Genomic DNA, 22,393 nt, shown 5'->3' on the forward strand with positions numbered 1-22,393 from the left:
CCACCCCTGCACCTTTCGGGGGCTCTGGCCTCCTCCCCTCAGGCCGCATGGCCTCCCCCTCCCCTGCCCAGACGAAGCTGGGCAGGGGAGAGGTTCAGACTCCACTCACCCAACGCAGATTCCAAAGAGGGAGTTCTCCGAGAATCTCCTGCTTTTAACCCCTGTGTGTTCTCAGAGGCATATCCAAACCTCAGTGGCCATACCAGATGCCAATTTCAAATCTGGCCACTGATTGGTTTGACCTAGATTTTTCCAGAAACACACTTCCAGGCCAAACCATGACACATGGTTTAGGAATGTTGCTTGGCAATTTAGTGCTCCCTGTGAGACTTTCCAAATCACACTGCTGCTTGCCCCGCTTTGTCTTCCCTCACCCCCCTTGGGCTGAGTTGGAGAGAGAAATTGGAGGCACAAAAGGGAAAGATCACATATTGAAATAAGAACAATTTACTGGAAACAACAGTGAGATAAGAAAATGAGCAGTAAGCAACAGTGTTAATAACAGAAAGTATACAAAAGAGAGTGATTCGCATGCAAAAATGTCCACCACAGAGCTTGACCCAACCACAGCCATGCCACTCCAACCACTCCCTCTGGCTCAGAACTGGTGCCACTGGGCCATTCCTTCTGGCTTTGAACCGTGCCCATGCTTATTCTATCAGAAGAAACCCTTTCTCCTTGGGAGAGACTGCCTTAGCCCTGCCCCTGGCAATGACCTGAGATGGTATAGAATAACCTCTGGTCCTATCCATGCCTGGCTGTTTCAAAAATTAACCGTTATCTTGGCCAGAAGCAAAACATTATCCACCCCATATTTTATACCATTTATGTCATGCCCAGATCCCAGATCCTACCCCTTCCTATATATATATATATATATATATATGTGTGTGTGTGTGTGTATGTGTATATTTATGTATGTATGTATATGAATGTGTGTGTATATATATTAAAAAAAACCAAGTATCATTTCCACAGTCGATATCCATTGCTCCAAGATGTCTCTTGAGTCCACTTAGTCCACGACTGCAGGTTTTAAGTGTTTTCCAGAGCAGGAGAACTGGTTGCAAGCTGGATCAGGAGCTCAAAACCAGTGTATCTGTTGTAGTCCATGCTCACTGTCCATGGTTAAGTCCACTTCTCCATCACAAGCCCATTGGTATGTTGCATCTCATTTCCGATGACCTAAGATATCATTGGCCCACCGAGTCAGAAATAATTCAGCCTATGTTACCACCTGAGAGACTTCATTCTTGGCTGCCCAATGCACCTGTCCATTGTTGCAATGTTCTTCAATAGCCTGACTTTTGAGTACGTGGGCATCTACATGGCATGCTTTTACAGCCAACTTCTCTACCCAAGCAGCAATGTCTTGCCACAATTCAGCAGCCCAGGTGGCTTTACCTCTGTGCTGCCAATAGGTCTTTTTCAGTAGTTGTAGCCATCCCCACAGAACACTGACTACCATACATGAATCAGTGTACAGCTAGAGCATTGACCATGTCTTTTGTTCAGTGATACTTAAAGCCAGCTGGATGCCATTTAGCTCCGCAACCTGATTTGATCCACCTTGTCCCTCACCACATAGGAGTCCATACAGCAGCCTTCCATTTTCCTTGTATCCCTACAATATGACAGGAACTATCAGTAAACACATCATAACACTCTTCTTTTTCAGGTAGCTGATTATATGGTGGGGCCTCCTCAGCATGTGTCACCTTTTCCTCTTCTGATTTTAGTACAAAATTTTGTCTTTTGGTCTGGTTTGTTATGACTTCCAAGATGCCTGTGTAATCAGGGTTTCCTGTTCAAAATCACTGTGTGATCAGCATGACCCATTTACTTCACATAACATCAGTGGCATTATGTGTGGAAGGGATTTTCCCTTTGAACATTCAGCCCAGCTCTGGCAGTTGGGATGCCAGGAGGAGCTGTGCTTTGGTGCTAATCACTTCTGAAGATGCTTGAACCTCTATAATATGCAGTTATAATGCCAGTAGCCCTTTTTCAGTAGGGGTGTAACAGGCATCAGATCCTTTGTATGCTAGATTCCTGAACCCTAGGAATCATTTTTGAGTCTCCCCAGGTACTGGGGTTTTTTTTGCCAGAAACTCCAGGAAGAACTAATTTCCCCAGCTGCGGTACAGAGTGTATTTTTCACATCTTGTGCTGTCCTGATTTGCCAAGGGCTACTGCATGAACATTCTTTTGTTTCATTTGTTCAAAAGCCTTTTGCTGTTCAGGACTGTGTTGTTCAGGACTGCACTTAAAATCATTCTTCTTCTGAGTCATATAATAGAGAGAACTTATGATTTGACTGTGTTCTGGAATATGCATCTTCCAAAAACCCACACTGCCTAGAAAAGCCTGTGCTTCCATTCTGCTTGTTGGTGAGAACGTAGCTGCTGTTTTGTTGACCACATCCATGGCAATCAGATGGTGTCCATGTTGCCATTTTATTCTTAAAATTTGAGTTTCCTGGGAACGCCCCTTGATCTTACTTTGCTTTATGGCAAAACTGGCCTCCAAGATGATTTGGGTTATCTTCTTCCCTTTCTCAAAAACGTCTGCTGCATTGCCCCACAAGATGATGTAATCAATGTATTCCAAGTGTTCTGGAGCTTCATCCTTTTCCAGTGCAACCTTCCTTTCTTATAGCAGCAACTCTGTTCCATACTGGCAGAGCATGGGATATCTTCTTTCTAACTTGCTTGAGCTTTTCAAATCTGTCTGCAGTCTTGGACAGCCAAGGCATTGGTCATTAGGGAGGAAAAAGATGATCTTCATATTGTTATAGTCAGATAGTTGCCTGAAGCATTGTTTGTCCTCCTTTCATTGACATTAGTCCCAATGAGTTGGCATACAATGATGGCACACACTGTACAAATTTCTCCCATGTGGATTGTGTACAATGGACCTCATCTACAGAGGACTGTTTGTTATTTGAATCCTTATAGATTACGTTCAGCCCAGCTAATTCTCCTATGTACTGGATACCTTTCTCTATGGTGTTCCACCTGCACAGGTGCAGTACTAGGTCATCCTTGAGAAAATACCTTTCCTTCATGCTTGACAGGACTTGGCTCTGGAGGCTGAGAGTTTCTGTTTTCTTCCCAATCCCCTTGCCAATGCTGACATCCCAGGTCAGGGATCTCTTCACTACCATCTAGTTTTGTATCACAGGCAGCAATATCCCAGCATCAGAGCAGCTAAATCAGTAGGGGCTCACCTGACTGGTGGCTGAAATTTTTTTTGCATATCTCACAGCTCACCTGAAGATAGGGATTGGGTGATTATCTCTGACCCTGTCTGTTCCTTCTGTTGTGAGGTCTCTCCTTCCTTTTCATCCTTTACTAAGCGAACGGATTTTGTCTTTGATTACTTTTTCTACATAGGGGTGACTGCTACTGGCACAGGCTGTTCCTCTGGTTCAGCTGCAGTTTGAGTGGACACAGTGCCTGTCAGTCGGCCTTCCTCCTCTTCCCTCTGAGACTGATGTCTAGTATTATGGAGTGTCCAGTAAATAGTAGCCAAGGTCCAGAATGCTGCAAAACTTCACACCTCCCTGGAATTACTACACCATTTTTCTGTCAAGTATTCTGTTACCTTATCATGGTCCTGCAGTTGTTCAGGAGTAAAGTTCCAAACCACTGGAGCAGAATAATCCTTCAAAAGCTGGCCCATTTTCTCCCACTTGCCATGTTACTCATGATTATACACCCTTGGGACAGATCTCTGAGCAAACTCCTAAGAAAACTCCATCACTCTAAATGTGGTGTAGACTGAGGAGACCTGATAGACTTAGCACAAAGAATATGATTTCCTTAACATCCAAATGGAATTCAGAATTCTGTGAATATAACAGGCTGAAGGGGGTGTAAAAGGCCAGGAAAAGGGGATGAAAAGCTGGGGAAAATTATCCTCCCCCATTTCCCCCACAGGGCGTGTATAGTTAGTAAACATGCAAAGGTAGTACTCAAGATAAGAGTAGGAGAGCAGCAGTCAATATATATCCCAAATGATCGTTGTTGTCTTTGATATTATCATGTCATAAACTGACATCCCTCAGTATATCAGCAAAGAAATCCTGATCCCTCTTCCTACTCTGAAAAATATAATGAGGAGCACATACAGGAATATATGCAGGATTAGGAACCACTCCCATTTGAACAGACCAAGCAACATTGCAACCAATGGCTCCATACCTAAACCAAAAAATGACTAGATCAAATTTGGTCCAACCTGCTCTGGACAGTCTGTTGTTATCTCAATCCATTGTGCCTCACCTCAGACACCAAATAAAGATTGTTGTGGCTTAGGGGTTGTAGTCCCTAATATAGTGTTCCCACTGACACACTCCAAATCATGCTGCTGCTTGCTCACTTTTCCTTTTCCCCAGAGGCTGGTTTGAGAGGAGAATTGGAGGTACAAAAGGTAAAGATCATAGGTTAAGAACAATTTACTGGAAACAGCAACAATATTAATAGCAAAAAGTGTACAAAAGAGAGAATGATGCATATGCAAAAATGCTCACCATGAAGCTGCACCTGACGTGCCACCTCAACCTCTCCCTCGGTCTTGAAACTGGTGCCACCCAACCACTCCCTCCAGCTCAGAACCAGCTCCATTCTTATTGAACCAGAAGGAACCCCTTCTCTTTGGAAGATACTCCCCGCGCTTTCAGCAATGGCATTAAGTAGTGTAGAGTAACCTCTGGGTCCTAGCCACACTCCTCTCTGCTATTGCAACAATTAGCCTTGTCCCAGCTGGAACCAAGATGTGGAATATTCCTCTTTCGCCAAGACACCTGGGATATTGCTCTTTTGCCTCAGCAGAATCTGGGAGGGTTTAATCTTTTGAATTTAAAACAAAAGCAAAATCTGTGTAGGAAAGCTAGAAGTTCTTGATAAAATGTCTTGTTTTCCCTTACAGATACTGTACGAGAAACAACTTCAGCTCAACAAGCACTTTTGGTGGCTAAAAACATTGACTTATTTCCAACAAATCAAGAACGCTTTACTGGAGGAAATATAGATGTGTGGTGGATTGTTCATGATGGTGGTATGCTGATGTTGCTGCCTTTTCTCCTTCGACAGCACAAGGCAAGGACAACAGGAAATGGCTGGGATTTAATTTTCTAGCACTAAATGGTTCTAAACATGTCTAATTAAACACTCCACCTTGTTCAAATTATGCATGGTAACAGCAATCACAGTGTTACAAACTGTTATTATGTATCTTTTTGGTAGGTTTGGAGAAAATGTAAAATGCGTATCTTCACCGTTGCTCAAATGGATGATAATAGCATTCAAATGAAGAAGGATCTTCAGATGTTCTTATACCACCTTAGACTAAATGCTCAAGTGGAAGTTGTTGAAATGGTTTGTTATCCTATATTTTTAAGGTGCAACTGGGACGAAACTTGGGAAAACAGATTTGGCTTTTTTCAAATAAAGAGATATTAGCCCAAATATAGAAATTAAAAAATTACAGTCTCACAAAAACCAAGAAGTTAAGCATCATTATCTTACCATGTTACAATGCTGCTGTATGTGGTGGTGAGTTTAATGGGTTTGTCAAGTAGAGTTTGAGATGTTTTATGTGTTAATTCTTAATTTATTTATGACTACTAGTCCATAGAGCTGGGGCATTCAGAAGGAAAAGCTTGAATTTTTAGCAAGCAGTGAAATGGAAGGCTGAATGTGCTTAATCTAATAAACTAAGACATATGGTATGAGACAGGATGGACTTGTCTTTGTCTCAACTGCTGTAAGAATACCTCTCTGGAATAAGGAATCCCTAGGCTCAAATGCGAGTTGCTCTTTGTATCTCCAGCCTCAGCCAGTACTGAAAGCAGGACCTACAGTTTCACAAGTCAAGGTAGTGACAAAATGAATTTTGTAACTTTTTTCCTTTTTTAAAATATGGGTCATAAACTGTTTAGGAGAAAGGACAAAAGCTATACTCTGTCTCAGTCCACTTTTTTTGGAAACTAAGAATGTAATTTCCAGCACTAAAAGGTGACTAGCATAATGTCCAAATAAGACTCATGGGGAAAAAAGATAAAACCCAACCAAAACTTTTACTCATTCTGAAGTGAGATGAAGATGAGTAAACAGGTTGAAAACTTCTACTACCACTAGTTTCTAGAATCACCAGAACTTATTAAAAGGTTTATCATGCTAATTAATCATAAAACAATTTTAAGAATTGTTTTCATTACTTAGGGAAAAAATTACTTGTGAAAAAATTTACTGTTCTTTGCTTAGAGTACTAAATATGGAAGTCTCAAATGGTGTGGCATGTACAGTTAAAAGAACACAGAGTGCCAGGAAATGGCTCAGCCTTGGTTGAATTTTGATCAGAAGACAGTATAGAAAGTTGTGCTTGTTTCAGCTGGGGTAGAGTTAATTTTCTTCATGGTGGCTGGTATGGGGCTGTGTTTTGGGTATGTGCTGAGCACAGGGCTGATAATATCAGGATGTTGTTGTCATTGTGAAGCAGGGCTTACACAGAACCAAGATATATTCTGTTTTTTGTACTGCCAGACCAGCGAGGAAGTTGGGGGAGTTTGGGAGGAGACACAGTTGGGACAGGTGTCCCAAACTGACCAAAGAGCTATTCCAGACCATATGACATCATGCTCAGTATATAAGTTGGGGAGAAGAGGGAAGAAGGGGGGAATGATTAGAGTGATGCTGTTTGTCTTCTCAAGTAACCGTTATGCATGATGGAGACCTGCCCATGGGAAACAGTGAATTAATTCCTTGTTTTGCTTCCTTGTGTGCACAATTTTTTCTTTTCCTGTTAAATTGTCTTTATCTCAACCCATGTGTTCTCTAGCTTTTATCCTTCTGATTCTCTCCCAAATCCACTTGTGGGGGAGTTAAGAGTCTGCATGGGCCTTGGTTGCTGGCTGGGGTTAAACCACTACAGAAATACAATTTATTCTTTTCTTCTGTGGATAATATTTAATTCTGAGAATCTTCCAAAGGATAAGAGATATGTTACAAGTCAGTGACACTACAGGTGACTGCTATAGATTTTTATGTTGTATTTTAATTTTCAGCCAATATGAGAATGTGTGCCAGAATTTCTTGCTATGGCGAGAAATGGTTTTGTTTATGAATATTTCTCACTGATGAAAGGATAATGTGTTATTTGTGCCTAACATTTACAGTTTTTAAGGAAACAAGTGTCCGCACATGCTCAGGTGGCAGCAATGCATACCCAGTTTACATAAATGCTTTGAACTTTCACTTCTGCAGCCTAGTTGGAACAGAATAGTGGAAAGTCTGTTCCAAGTATCTAAATTTTAGATAAAATCACAATAATATTGTTACAGTAGGATAGTTCACACTATGAAATTTCTGTTGGAAGATTAGGTTTTAAGAATGAGGACAGAAATGATTGATCAATTATATGCTTACGATTACTCTAATGCCATGAATACATCCACCAAATGAACACAGGTACGAGAAATACACTCTCTAAATGTTGTTCTTCTAAGTAGTAGTTTTCTTCTGGTGTTACTAATGCCAATTTCTTTTGCAGTTTGAAAATGATATTTCTGCATTCACATATGAGAAGACACTTATGATGGAACAGCGATCTCAGATGCTAAAACAGATGCAGCTATCAAAGAATGAAAGAGAAAGGGAGGTAGGATCTTTGACTTGACAGGATGTTCCCTGAAAAATCTGAAAGTACAGTCTTCTGGCTGTAGCTTCTAATCAGTTTCTAACTAGTCAAAAACTTTCATAACTGCACGGTGTTTCTCTACAACCAGTTTTACTTGCAAGGTTAAAGTTATGTGGGGAAAAAAAAATTATTTAAACAGATTTTAAGAGTTTTCCAGTTTTTGTTGAGTGCAAGTGTTAATTAGCAAAACATTTGAGCATCAGTGTAGAATACATTCAGAGCCTTTCCAAACTTGACACCAGTAGCTAAGATTCATGATTACACAACTGGACTGATTATCTTTGATTGTGATTTGGTCTTAGGATCATAGAATCATTTATGTTGAAAAAGACCTTTACGTCAAGTCTGACCACTAACCTAATGCTGCCAAGTCCACCACTAAGCCATGTCCCTAAGTGCCATATCTACATGTTATTTAAATACCTCCAGGGACTCAACTTCAGCCACCTCCCTGGACAGCCTATTCAAATGCTTGATATCCATGAAGAAATTTTTCCTAATGTTCAATCTAAACATTCTCTGGTACTACTTAAGGCTATTTCCTGTTGTCACTTGTTACCGGGGAAAAGAGACCAATCCGCACCTCACTACAACTGTCTTCCAGGTAGTTGAATAGAGTGAGAAAGTCCTTCCTGAGCCTCCTTTTCTCCATGCTAGAGAACCCTACCTCCTTCAGCCACTCCTCATATGACTTTCAAATACACCACATTACACAATATAAAACAAATTTGTTCAAATCAGACTGGCTGTGTTTTAGTTTCTGCATTATTTTGAATGTTTTATGAATCAACTCTTTTTTTTTTTTTTGGAACCAAAATTAGCCCAACAAAGTAATCCTATAATATCAAGATGGAAATGCTGGTTTTGCTGCTCCCCTATCCTTATTATTTTGCATATTGTACCAACAAGCTTCATTCAGCTGTATTTTTATGAATATTTGTAACTTAAAAGTCCTTTGTTTTTGGCTTGTGCTTCTACCCCATCATCTGTTCTGCTAACTCTTTCAGTATTATCAAGACTTTTTAGTGATGTAGAAAATAGTGAAATAGTGCATGCTCTGGCTTTGCATCACATGAATGATTTCCATCCCATAGCAAACAAGAGCAAGCAAACTCTACTGTGTTTAATTGCTCATTTGTATAACAGTTAGATTTTTTTTTCTTATGGCTTTTCTTTTGTGGTGTTAATCATACAAGTCTGAGCACTTTGGGGTTTTTATGGTTTTTTCCTTTTATTTGTCCTCTGTATTCATTTTCCATCTCACAGGATTTTTTTTGAGGTTCCTAAAGATGCCTGCTATTGTTACAGTTTATTGCTGTAAAATGTTGTTCTTATCCATGTCATGGTAGTTTTCTTTCAATTTGAGCCTGCCTAACATCCTTCCAGTAAAAACCTCAAACTTTTCTGTACAACTGATTCTGTCTTATTGTTTCTTTACTGAACAATAGTATTTTTCCAATGGAGTTTGAATAATGTATCTGTTGTACCTATTGAGGGATTTAACTTCCACATGATTAGTAGAAGCTATTGCTCTGTATTCTATAGCACATAAATTGCAGAGGATATTAAATAATTTCTTCTCAGCTCTGAGCTGGTTGGAATCTGGACTATACTTCACAGTATTGTTTATTTGGAAGTTTTTATTTCTGTCTATTCCCTCCATATAATTTTCTTTCTTTATTACTCACTCCTATCTGAACTTTACCATCACCATTATAGCATCAGTTTCTTAATTCAAAATACCACTGAATTTATTTCATGGTCTGAAGTAAAACCCTTGATAACTCCAGGAACCTTTAGTACATACTGCCTTATCCAAAAATAAAAGTAATATCCATCTATTGTTTCTGATTAGGATATCTAAATCTACCTTGTTCTTTTGTATTTTCGTAAGAAAATGTGGTTTATTGAAGTGACCACCAGAATGTGGGCTAACTCTTAGAACTTCGGCGCAACGCCAGGAGTGGGGAACTGCCTCGGTATGGGGATTTACCAGAGGCAGAACCTTCAGAGCCACTTGCTCTAAAGTGCCAGACACAAGCCACAACAGGACCAGGCAGAGAAGAAAGGAAAGGCTCTCCATCTTGAGGTTCCACCAGGAACAGTTTATTCCAGATGAAAAGAGCAGGACAAAAAGCCTCTAGCTCTATTGTGCAAGGGATTTTCTTCAGATGCAAGTCAGGAGGTGGATAAAAACAGCTAACCAATAGGGAATCCTCAGGGGAGGAGTGAGGGGATTACATCAAGCTCCTGGGGCTTCCAGGAGCAGGGGAATTCCAAAGGAGTGTTGCAGACAGGGATTGGCTCGAGGTTTAAGTGGCACAGAAAGTTCAGGAGTCAAGGACTGGGTTTCCTGGACAGGCAGAAAAAGAGCTGGAACAAGGGGCAGGGAATGGCATGAGGGACAGCTTTGAGGGAGGGTAAAACCCAGGGGTAAACCAACTTGAGGAGAACATTGGGGTACAACAGAATGAACCACTTAACAAAGTATCTATAAAATAAATTCAAACTGCAACAGTTTATTTATGTCTTCACTTCCTCTGGAGCTACAAGGTTGGTGTATACACTCAGAGTACCTGCCCCATTCTTACTCTGATCATCTTTTTTTAAATTAGCTGAGCCATTCTTTTAAATTTTTTTGCTGATGTCCAAAACATTTGTTTTATTAGTATCACTAGTTCAAATTAGCATTGCTTTTTGTTTTAATATCTGTCTCCAGGCCTTCAAATATAACTTGGTATTCCAGTTTTGAATAGTGAGTGTAGTTTGGTTTCCTGTTACCACCAAGATTAGTACTTTAACCTCACTTTTGTGCATGTATGCCTTCAAACGAGGCTCAGACTTTCCTAAAGCAGAGACTTTGGTTTTGTACAGTGTTTATTTGCTGTTTTTGTCATAAGCATGCTTTTACCTCTGAGCAATCACCCTCACCCTCCCTTCTCCTGGCACTTTTTTAAAACAGAATTGATTTGATCTTGCCTCTGGGTTTTCTTGTAAAACTGGGGATCGAGCACTCACCAGCTTTTTGTTTACTTTTTTGGAAAACTTGGTCAATTTGGTTTTATGTAATATTATAAACGTAATATCTGCCTGCAAAGCATAACATAGGCAACTTAGGTGTAACTGGTAAATATCTATTTGACTTAGTCAATAGTGCTACAAAGGGGAAAGAAAATGTAGAGCCTCATTCCCTTTCTTGCTTCCGTTTTTGGTGGTTGTTGGCTTCTTTCTCTGATTAATCCTCACCAAGGACTCTTGGGCAAGGCAGTGATAATGGGACCTGTGAGAATGTAATAATATTTTGCACCAAAAAATTGTCTTGGGTTGTGCTGTTAGGTAAGATTGGTGGAAATTTGGGTACATGCAGGTGAGTGATGCATGGACAGATGACTCTTCAACTAATTAAACTTGAAAAAGTTGAAAAGAAGGGTGTTTATTGCTGTGTGCTGGACATATGTGGAATCGTTTCCAAATACATGTTCAAGGAGTCCAAGACTCCTGCTCTCTATGATCTGCTGGTCATGGTCCAAGCCTCTCCTGACTTTTGATTATTCTTAAGGCAAGGTATTTCTGTGGTCTGTCCTCCTTCACAATTGCTACGTGTATCCCTGTCACTTCTAATATATTTGTTCATTCTCTTTCCTAATGTTACTTTTTAACTAAGGTACTCCTATTCTTGCCACCTATATTACTAATTTAGCTTCTTAACTAATTTTAAAATCTTAACTAAAATATGCAATCTTCTACTATCCCAAATATACTCCCAGCCAGCCCCTCAACTCATCTACAGTGTTCAGTTATCCTAAATACGTTTCCAGCTGACCCCTTGACTCATTATAGTTTGTGAATGATTAGGCTTTGACAGTTGAAAAGTAGCTTTCTCACATGCTTTAATTTTTTAATGCTTTTGATTGTAATTGAGTGAAAAATTTCACCTGAATAAATACGTATATGAAAGGATGTGACCCTCAAAAACAAGTGAATATCTGAGCTTTCCATAGATACTGATGGATTCAATTTTCCTATAGATACTGAAGGCTTCTTGTTTTCAGAAATGTCTATAAAGGGACTTCACAACCAGCTACTAAACATTTAAAAATGGTCCCCCCGTTATCCAGGAGGAGGCAATCGGAGAACTGTTGAGCTGCTTGGGTATTCATAAATCCATGGGACCAGATGGGATCCATCCCAGGGTGATGAGGGAGCTGGCGGATGAGCTTGCAAAGCTGCTCTCCATCATTTACCAGCAGTCCTGGCTCACTGCCAAGGTTCCAGATGACTGGAAGCTGGCCAATGTGATGGCCATTCATAAAAAGAGTGGAAGGAGGATCCTGTTAATTATAGGCTGGTTAGCCAGACCTCAGTACCTGGTAAGGGTATAGAACAGTTTATACTGAGTCTCATTACACAGAACTTACAGGATGGCCAGGGTATCAGACCCAGCCAGCATGGTTTTAGGAGGGGTAGGTCATGTTTGACCAACCTGATCTCCTTCTATGACCAAGTGACCTGCCTGGTAAATGAAGGAAAAGCTGTTGATGTTGTGTACCTGAATTTCAGCAAGGCCTTTGACACTGTCTCCCACAGTATACTCCTGGAAAAGCTGGTAACCCATGGGCTTGGACAGGAGCCCTCTTTGCTGGGTTAAGAACTGGCTGGATGGCTGGACCCAGAGAGTGGTGGTGAATGGTACTGCATCTGGTTGGTGGCCAGTTACCAGTGGTGTCCCTCAGGGGTCTGTACTGGGACCAGTTCTGTTCAATATCTTTACTGATGACATGGATGAGGGCATTGAGTTTCTCATTAGTAAATTTGTGGATGACACTAAGCTGGGAGCATGTGTTGATCTGTTGGAAAGTAGGAGGGCTCTGCAGAGAGACTTGGAAGGTTGAATGGATGGGCAAAGTCCAACAGGATGAAGTTTATTAAATCCAAGTTCTGCATTTTGGCCCCTGTAAATAACTCCCTGCAATGTTATAGACTGGGGATGGTGTGGCTGGACGGTGTTCAGGTGGAAAAGGACCTGGGGTACTGGTCAACAGCCAGCTGAACATGAGCTAGCAGTGTGCTCTGGTGGCCAAGAAGGCCAATGGCCTATTCCTGGCCTGTATCGGGAGTAGTGTGGCCAGCAGGAGCAGGGAGGTCATTTTCCCCCTGTATTTGGCACTGGTGAGGCTGCATCTAGAGTACTGTGTCCAGTTCTGGGCCCTTCAGTTTAGGAAGGACATTGAGATGCTTGAGTGCATCCAGAGGAGGGCAGCTAGGTCAGTGTGGGGCTTGGAACATGAGCCCTGTGAGGAACAACTGAGTGAGCTGGGATTGTTTAGCCTGGAGAAAAGGAGACTCAGAGGTGACCTTATCACTCTCAACTTCCTGAAAGGTGGTTGTCATCAGGTGGGGGGGGTTAGTCTCTTTCACCAGGCAGCAACTGACAAGATGAGAGGACACAGTCTCAAGCTGCATCAAGGGAAATAGAGATTGGATATTCTGAAAAAGTTTTTCATGGAAAGAGTGATAAAGTTCTGGAATGGTCTGCCCGAGAAGGTGGTGGAGTCACCATCCCTCAATGTGTTTAAAAAAAGGCTGGATATGGCATTTGATACCATGGTTTAGTTGAGGTGTTAGGGCATGGTCAATTGATCTTGAAGGTCTCTTCCAACCTAGTCATTCTGTGAATTCTGTGAAAAGGGCTTTATGAGCTGATACTACATCTCATCTGTTAAAATGAAGAATAATATGATATCTGCTTTTTTTCTGTAGTCTTTTCTTTTGTCATTGATAAATTTTTGTCCCAGATTCAGAGCATCACAGATGAGTCTCGAGGCTCAATTAGAAGAAAAAGCTATTCCAGTCCATTGTCCATTGTCCAAGATGCTCAGGCACTGCTGACTAATGATTATCAAGAGGAAGAGGTAGCTGGACATAGTGCTGACTATGACTAGACATATTTTCTATTGCAACACTTCAAGTACCACTGTGGAGAACTGAACTACACATTAACTACAATTTTTTCTAAAGTAATTATTTTACCCTGTATTTCATGTCTTTAGATGATGCTTCTGTGACATGAACTATATTCTCTTTCTCACACTTATTTCACATAAAAGAGAAACATTTCTGAGATTGCCTGTTTTCTTAAGAGCCAGAAGCAGGGTGTTACATTAATAAACATATTTCATGCCTTCACAAACCATTTACTTCCTTTACAGTTCCTCTATTGAAGTACTGAAGATTCTCGGAGACTGTATTGATATGCTAAATCTTTTAAGGAGCGCAAGCCATTTTTATTTGCAGGCTATTATTAACCCATATGTACTTACTGTATTCTGTGGGGTGACATTGAAAGGAAATGGACGGATGTAATCAATGAGTTTAGTGTGCCCTTGAAGTGTTGCTCATATGTAAAATATGTAACCTAGTTTGTAGAGGTGATATATACCTTTTATTTCCCTTTCATCACGGAGTGAGAGAACAACCTGTTTTGTTTCATTAATTGAATTTAGTATCAAAATAGGACTAACAAAAATGTTCTTTTAGTGTGATTGCATTTTTATAAACATGTATCATAGGTCCAGAATTTCTCTTGGTCTCGCTGTCTTTCTAAAAATGGCAAATTTTCTTCCATTGAAGCATAGTTGTACTGAACTCATCTTACAGTTGTTCCTTTAAAATTTTAGTACATTGGATACTGCTGCATGGTATTTACAATATTGGCATGTATTTGTTAGCTTTCTTGATTCTTGTGACAGAACTGTATTCACAGTAACTTCTGATTTGTGGTCTTGACTCATCATTTAATCATCTGTGAATGTAGAAAGACCATCATACTAAGAGATATTTATGCAAACCTCACAACTGAACTCCAGAATTTGGGAATCCTGAAGAATAGGGACTAGGAAATAATTTAGGGAATATACCGAAGCTCAAAGGCATTTAAAATGACCTGCAATTACAGTTTTTAAACCACTAGAGGAATTGCTTTTCTGAGAACGAAAGTAGAATTCTCATCTGCTTGGATTCTATTCATGGTTTTTATTGACCTGCACAAAGTTCTTAATTACTGGGTATGTGGAGGGACCATGACTATGTCTAACATGTGAATAATTGAGGTTCCCAAATGGAACAGGAGCTTCAACTCATGATTTAACAAGTCTCTGAGTAGATTTCAGAACTGTTAAGTATCTTAAACAAAAACAAACAAACAATCACAGGATAAAAGAAATACCACCTCCAAAATAGAAAATTTCAAAGCACAAAAAGAATCCTGTCTCCATTTACCACTTAACTTATAATTTTTAGGATCTAAGGTATTGTATTTGTGTTGCATTTGATGGAAATAGAGAAGCCTATGGACAAGGTGTTATGAAGGAAAATAAATAAATAACGTGTTAAATATTTAATCTTCTTTTCCTCCAAAGAAGCCAGGAGAATGGAAAATAGAAAACACAATATTCTTCCCATATGCATATGTGCTTTTTTGTTCTTGAAGTTGATTAGAGTTTCTACTGTTAAAAGGGAAGAGAAGACCCCATCATGGCTACATTGGTTAGATTTGTTATATGATATGCTCTTGTAGGCATAAATAATCTAAATCTATAACTAGACTTCAACTCAGCCAGTCCCATACTGGCATCAGAGATTCATGTTGTAGTTTAGCTAAAGGCATGTGAAATGGACAAAGTTTATAACAATATCTGAGAAAATAATGTAACTTGTGAACAATGAGAATACTTTAAAGTTTTTCATTGGCAAAACACCCTGTTAATAAAGTACTCTCTGGTGGAATTCAACCTCACTTTAGTTCATTACAAAAGTAACATTCCATGTAAGATATAGTCTTGCAAATGTAAACAAATATGAACATTTTTACAAGCAATTTCACTTCATGCTGAAGTCACAATAGTCTCATATTTTTTCACAAAGTAAAGGTGCCTTTTTCTTCAGCTTCTTTGGTTCTACCACTGTGAAACTCCTTTTCAAAATTGTAATAACATGTAATTTACAAATGCTGGTTTTAGCTGAATTTTGGGGTGATTATTTGTTTTGTGGCCAGGCTCAGCTGATCCATGATAAAAACACTGCCTCACGCTCTGCTCCAGCAGTTGAAGCAAGTGTGGCTGCTGCTGTGCCAGAGAAAGTGCAAATGACCTGGACAAAAGAAAAGTTTGTAGCGGAAAAGCATAAAAACAAAGATTCCAATGTGTCTGGCTTTAAAGATATTTTCAACATGAAACCGTGAGTATGCATGTGGTATTTGGAGGTTTTGATTTCATTGGAGGTATTTTATTTCATTTATTTCATTTGGAGGTATTTTATTTCATTTATTTCATTGTATTTAAAATACATTGTATGTATTTTAATTGGGGGGAGGAGGTTCTAGTTTGTTGTTTTATCTGGGTTTTGCTTTTTAAGAGATTCTGCTTTATTTAAAATTGGATACAAAAATGAGCTTTTCATGCACTTACCTTAAATGGCATCCTTATAAAAATAGCATAGACTTGGGTGGAATGACTGTAAAGAGTCATTCATATTCATTGTGAGTGAAGTTTAAATATGACAGCCTTTAAGCTGTTAACTTCTGGATTGTACCAGAAAGCATATGTGTTAAAAAGCTTAATGATAACTTTTTATTTCTTGCTGTGGGTAAAAAATTAGTGTATATGTCCCTGTATTTTTATTGTGTTTAGAGGGAGTTAGGGGGTATTAGAGGGAGTTCCAAAGAAGCAGATAGTCTTTCAAAACATTTAGCTTATGTTTTTGATTTTAGGTGCATGATTTTGGGTGTGGGGTGTGTTTTCTTGGGAAGAGCAGGGTGTGGGGTGTTCTTGTTTGTTTGTTTGTTTGACTGGACATTCAGCCCTCATCCTGTAAATTAAAGAAATATAAAACTTGTGTAAATATATATGTATTGCTATATTAAGTATTTCCTGTTTAAATATTCCTTAATGTCTTTTTCTTAAATAGATAAGAGCTACTCCCTATATCAAACTAATGTAGTAGACACAAAAACAATGACAGAGGGGAATCAGCTTGTTTGTTTCCTCATGTTGGGTTTTTAAGCATGCACATAAATATTTTCTTAGTTCTGCAAGAAGACTGCACTTAGAAGCACAGTTTAAATTATTTTCTGCAGATGACCAAACCAAAACTGTGGATGTCAAAGGAAATTATTGTGCTCATGCTCTAAAGTACTGTCCCAGGCTGCATTATACTCTTAATGATTAGGGTTTTTTTAAATTTTTATCTTCGAAACTTTTCTTTTTACTGCTTTAGAATTGTGCAAAACACTGATTTCAGATATTATTATTTTAAGACTACTATGTCTTAAAATATAAAAAAAACCCTATGTCTTAGTTGGGTAGAAATTACAGTTCAAACTTGGTGTGCCTGTACAGTATATTAATATTATTGACTTTAAAATATACCTGATGCCATATTTTTTTTTCTATGCATTTGCTTCCCTTTCACATAGTGAATGGGAAAATCTGTAAGTCTAAATTTCACTTCACCTAAACAACATAGGCTGGGTTCTCTGGTTCTTGTGTTCTTTTATATTGTATGCATGCTTCTAAATTGTAATTTGCAATGCATGTATTTTTTTGTTCCTTGTTTAATATACTGTGATTTAGCATGCCCCTGAAAAAATATCATTGTGACTTTTTAATGTTCTCTTAAGTATGATCAACTTTCTATTCAAGACAAGTCACAAAACCTGTGTTATAGTTTCTGTAAGAGTATAAAACTTGACAGTACTTCTCTGCACCAGCATAATATTTAGTGTTCTAACTAACTACATTAAAAAATGATTTTTTTTTTCTGGAAGAATAGCCTCCCATTGTGCTATAACTACTTAGACAATAGGGAATATTTGTTCACAAAGGGAACTTTCATGTTTCATCAAAAGTCAGTTCTTGCCTACCTTCTACCAGCCCATGCATATGTAGAAATAACATAAGTTCAGACATACATTGGGTATGACAGCACACAAAAATGGAATACTACATCTCTTGAGTGGAATTAAGTTGACTGCCCTGCTTTTTTCAGAGTTCAGGATTTCCTTAATTTTATCTGCTCAACAAATTGAGCTTCTTATAAAATGTTGTAAGTTTAGTTTGTCTATTGTGTATGACTTCAGTTCTACCAGTGCTTGAAGGATAAGTGATGTTAGCCTCAGTTCACATTTTACACACTATGAGCTATTTCAGTGCTGATTTTTTGCCCATTCTGTCACAAAGTTACACCCTGCCTTTTATTTTTAGTTTAACAATGTTTCAGTTTCAATATTTATGCATCTCAGTTATACAATCTTGCCTCTCTTCATAGTTCTTTTTAGTCTTCTCAAAATGCAGTTCTGCTTCTAAAAAATGGAACTTCAAGCTTTCCTTCGTTCCATATATAGGTTTTGTACAGTTGGTTCTTAGGATAGCTGGCCACCGTGATAGAAAATCCCCCAGGAGGGATTGATAAACTCAGTTTTAGAAATATCATTCTCTTGTTGCAGGGAAGATGGGAGGTGGCAGAGCATGAAGAATCAATTTAATTGATAGGGCTGGTTTCCCTGGCCAATAAATTTCAGGCCAAATGACTTTTAACTATTTATTTGGGAAAAAAACAAATCCAAAAACAACCCCTACTTTTAGGCAACAGATCTTTTAGATAAATGGAGTAAGGTAGAGTTTGAATATTTTTGTCACACTGTAGCATATGATTAATTTCCAGCCTTGGCTAACTCTACACACAGCTGTTTCTCAGGAACTGTAAGGAAACTATTCTTTTGTTCTTAAAAACCACTGAACCATACAAAAGAGATACTAAAATAAGGACATTTTAAAAACCCTAGCAATTTTTTTTCTTCTTGTGCACAGATCTACAACAATTATATTTTCAGGTTAAACACGGAAAATACTAGGTAATGTTGATAATGTAAAGAAATAAGCTCAATTTCAGTTCACTGCTTACTGCCATACTGTTGCAACATAAGAAGTTAGCATTTTTTTCAAAATTCTGTGGTGTTTCTGAATTTTCTTCACCAGCTGGTAGAAGTGTGTAATGTTTCCAAAGGAGCATGAGTAAAATCTTTTACTGTACAACATAAATATTGTGATCTTTTCATTGCATTCCCGTAATTTCATTGTTTGGAAATTCTTGTGTAAATCCAGTTATTTTTTATGTAAGTCAATAAACGAGATTCTTAGTGGTTCTTGTCTGACCTGTAATACCTATTGAAACCAAGTTTTTGATTCATCTTGGTACAAGATAATTGACAACTGGAAGATTTGTGCATTTTGATAATTTACTTAGAACTGCTTGAATTTCAGAGTTAAATGTTCTTGTCAAAGGTGTTGCATTTTATTTATTTTGAATATGTACATATACTAGTATCCATGAAAATAGCTTGTTTTACATACTTATAATTTCAAATAAATATTGTATTATTCAATTATGTGTTATAACAATGCTTAAAAATGTTTCTTTGCATGCTAGGAATCAGTCAAATGTGAGAAGAATGCACACTGCTGTGAAGCTCAATGGAGTAGTGCTTAATAAATCACAGCATGCTCAGCTAGTACTCTTGAATATGCCTGGACCTCCTAAAAACAGAAAAGGGGATGAAAACTGTATCCTCTACTGTATTGATTCCATATTTCTTGAAATTGAGAATTCACTTTTGTGATACTGCCATTACCTGTTGGGATAACCATTACTAAGTATGGTAAGCATAAGTCTGCCTATAAGAAAATTACATAGAGACAGTTAAAAAATAAAAGATAAAAAATCTTCGTTGGGGAGGGTGGTTTATTGATATAAAGGATTTCCCTGACTTTGAAAGAATTTTAAAATTTCCTATTCTTTTTTTTTTTTTTTTGGTAGGTGAGTAGGGCAAAACTAGGAATTTCCCCCAAATTAGGCTTTACTTCCACTTGAATAACTGGGTAACAGGACAGTAAAGGGTGACACAGAAAAACTCTTTGATGAAATTGTTGAAATCTATTTTTGCATTATATGTCAGAGTTTTTGAGAGATTACTAGATACTTCGTTTCTCTTCTGAGTAAATTCCTTGACCAAATGATATTTCAGACATGGAATTTCTGGAAGTTCTGACAGAAGGTCTAGATAGAGTTCTTCTAGTCCGAGGCAGTGGACGTGAAGTGATCACCATTTATTCTTAATCTGTTTGCATGTGTTTTTCAAACACAACACATCCCCACCATAAGAAAGCAAAGTTTTTTGCCATAATTTGAGCAGCTTCATTGTCTTCTAGTGCATTGAAAATTAGCTTCAAGCTGAATCTTCTGATCATGTGTTCTTTTTTTCCTAGTAAGATGTTCTATTGAAATAATATTTTAAGCAGATTTATGTGGAAAATTAATAAATGGTGAATTAATAAATTGTGGATGGCTTAGGATATTTATATGTAGCATATTCTGACACTTCTAAAGCTGTGGTAAAACAAAATTTGGTAATGCAATCATATTTTTAAAGATACAGAAATGTCAGCAACTTTTGATTATTTTAATCTTTGCTGTGCGTCTAAATAAAAGGCAAGGGTGTTAGAAAAGGTCGTCTTTTTTTCTTACCAAAATGCTGCTATGTTGCTTCTTTTGGAATTAGTCATGGTTCAGGAACCTTCCTTCAGAGATGTATACAGCCAGTGAAATTTGTTCATGAAGTGCATTAAGTGTTTCCCAGAAGTTTGTTATTTGCCATACCTGTTAAAAATAACATTTCTGTATTTAAAATACTTAGGTAGCTGAAACCTCCAGATGATAGTAAATAGTGAGTTATTTTCTATGAGGTACTGGCAGTTATATTTTGCATGATTATAGCAATAATGAAACATGAGTGCATCCAACTTATAGGAAGGCTATGGTGCAGGAACTCCACCTGGTCCCAAATATAATTCAACAGTTAATAAACTACAACAAGGTGATTAATGAAATGCAGTCTCTTGTTTTCAAATATTTGTATTTTGAAAATGTTGTATGTATGTGCTGCTGTTTGAAATAAAATCTGCTTTTCTAAACTGAACAAGCTCCTAAATGTTTTTAATTTGAAACTGCTGAGTAGTTTAGTTTAGGTGCTCAATAGAAACCTTTTGCTGCTGTTACAATTCTGTTCCTTTTTAGGCAGTCTTTAGCTTTGTAAGTGTTAAGACCTAAAGTGTATCAGAAGATTGTTCTGCTCTAAAAAGAATAGGTCTGTTTAAAACATATAAACCATTATTTTATTTTTTCTTGTTCTTATTCTTTTATAATACAATTAAGATGTCTGTTGCTCAGACTAGAACAAGAGTGATGCAGTGCCCAAGTCCCTGGCTAGGCTCAAGGCCAGTGTTTTTATCATAACACTCAGGTGAAGTAAGACAAAGCCATAAACAGCAAAAGCTGAAAGCAGCCATTACCTGTCCCTGTAGTTTGATGCACAGGAACAGAGGGAATAAAAAGGTAATCAGGTGGCCCAGTGAACTCCTGATGAGTCAAAAGCACAGCTGCGATACTTCAAAAGGCAATTGGAAAGGTGTGCTGCACACCACTCACTGTGACTGCAGCTGTATGCCTTTGGTTAGGAATAGGTTTATGCGTAAGCACTCAGAGGTACCTTGGGGACACACCAAAGATGCTCCACAGGCTCTTAGGTACAATGAAAGGCACATGGAGGTCCTGTGGACAGATCAGGAGGCATGTGGAGGTTCTAGATTTGCACAGTATATCAATTGAATTAAAAAAAATATTCTCAGGCCAGTGAGGAGAAGAAAAACATCAGCAGATGCCCCTACTGCACTCCAGATGGCTCTGAGCTTTTCACGGGACATATTAAAAGGCACTCCATGGGCTATGGTGCGGGGCCATCAGCAGGCATTTATAGAACTGATATGTGTGGTTTTGGGTTGGAGACAGACACATGACACAACACCAGTGGGTCATCAGCAAACCACAATGAGTTTAATATGTCTGCCCCTTTTATAGGGGCTTTGGATTCCCCAGGCTCAGATAGTTGTTTGGATGACCTCTGTCTGCCCAGCTCTCTGGCCATGGTGTATCAGCTTCTAAGCTAGATCAGGGTTGGCTGAAGTCTTTGTTTGGGTTTGAATCCAACCTATCTGTGCCTTATCCAGGGACTTGTTTTCTTCTAGGTTGGTTGAGTTTAGGAGTCAGCTTCAGATCAGCTGCAATGTAACAACAGACAACTGCAGATAGCTCGTAGTAAAAGGAATTATAAACATTTAGTTTAGAGATAGGCTTTCAGAGGCATCTGGGACCTACCAAAAACTCCAGGAGTTCCCTTAGATGCAAGGCAAGACTGACAGGTTTCTGTGTGCATACCAGAAGGCATTTGATAAGCTTGTGGAAGTGGTAGAGAACAAACCTTCAACCTGGAAAGTACAAAACATGAACTTAGACAGGAAGTTTTGAAGATCCAACTTCAGAAGAAGATAGGCTTCTGAGACACTGATATGGGCTTGTGTGTTACAGGGAGCACCCATGCTGTGATGGAGGAGGACGTACAAGCACATACATATCAGCTTCATTTTTTGAGACTTGCTTGTAAGCGCACAGTATTAAGAACTATGGGCTATGGGTTATCAAAAACTATGATTTAAAGCAGTAGACAGGTGGGATAGTCACATGCAAGACTAGTGAGGGCAAAATGCCATTGAGGCCTTTTTCTGGTGATAGTTTGTTGTATTTC

The 22,393-nt window shown here is 38.6% G+C and overlaps 1 protein-coding gene across 5 annotated transcripts in view; it reads left to right on the top strand.

The window, feature by feature from the left end:
- The window catches only part of LOC120501853 (solute carrier family 12 member 7), a 120,395-nt gene extending 99,664 nt beyond the window's left edge, over nt 1-20,731 (top strand). For 4 of the 5 annotated variants that reach the window (XM_039708609.1, XM_039708607.1, XM_039708606.1 and 1 more), the window contains 6 exons: nt 4,933-5,102; nt 5,250-5,381; nt 7,555-7,662; nt 15,755-15,936; nt 19,186-19,319; nt 19,781-20,731. In XM_039708609.1, coding sequence (XP_039564543.1) covers nt 4,933-5,102; nt 5,250-5,381; nt 7,555-7,662; nt 15,755-15,936; nt 19,186-19,319; nt 19,781-19,872 — 818 coding nt within the window. In that variant the 3' untranslated portion in view covers nt 19,873-20,731. Of the gene's footprint in view, nt 1-4,932; nt 5,103-5,249; nt 5,382-7,554; nt 7,663-13,496; nt 13,614-15,754; nt 15,937-19,185; nt 19,320-19,780 lie in introns of all 5 variants that reach the window. The other variant, XM_039708610.1, reaches the window with a different exon arrangement.
- The last annotated feature ends 1,662 nt before the right edge of the window (nt 20,732-22,393 follow it).

Source organism: Passer montanus, unplaced genomic scaffold (genome assembly GCF_014805655.1).
Source record: "Passer montanus isolate IOZ18808 unplaced genomic scaffold, ASM1480565v1 scaffold208, whole genome shotgun sequence".
Lineage (NCBI taxonomy): Eukaryota > Metazoa > Chordata > Aves > Passeriformes > Passeridae > Passer > Passer montanus.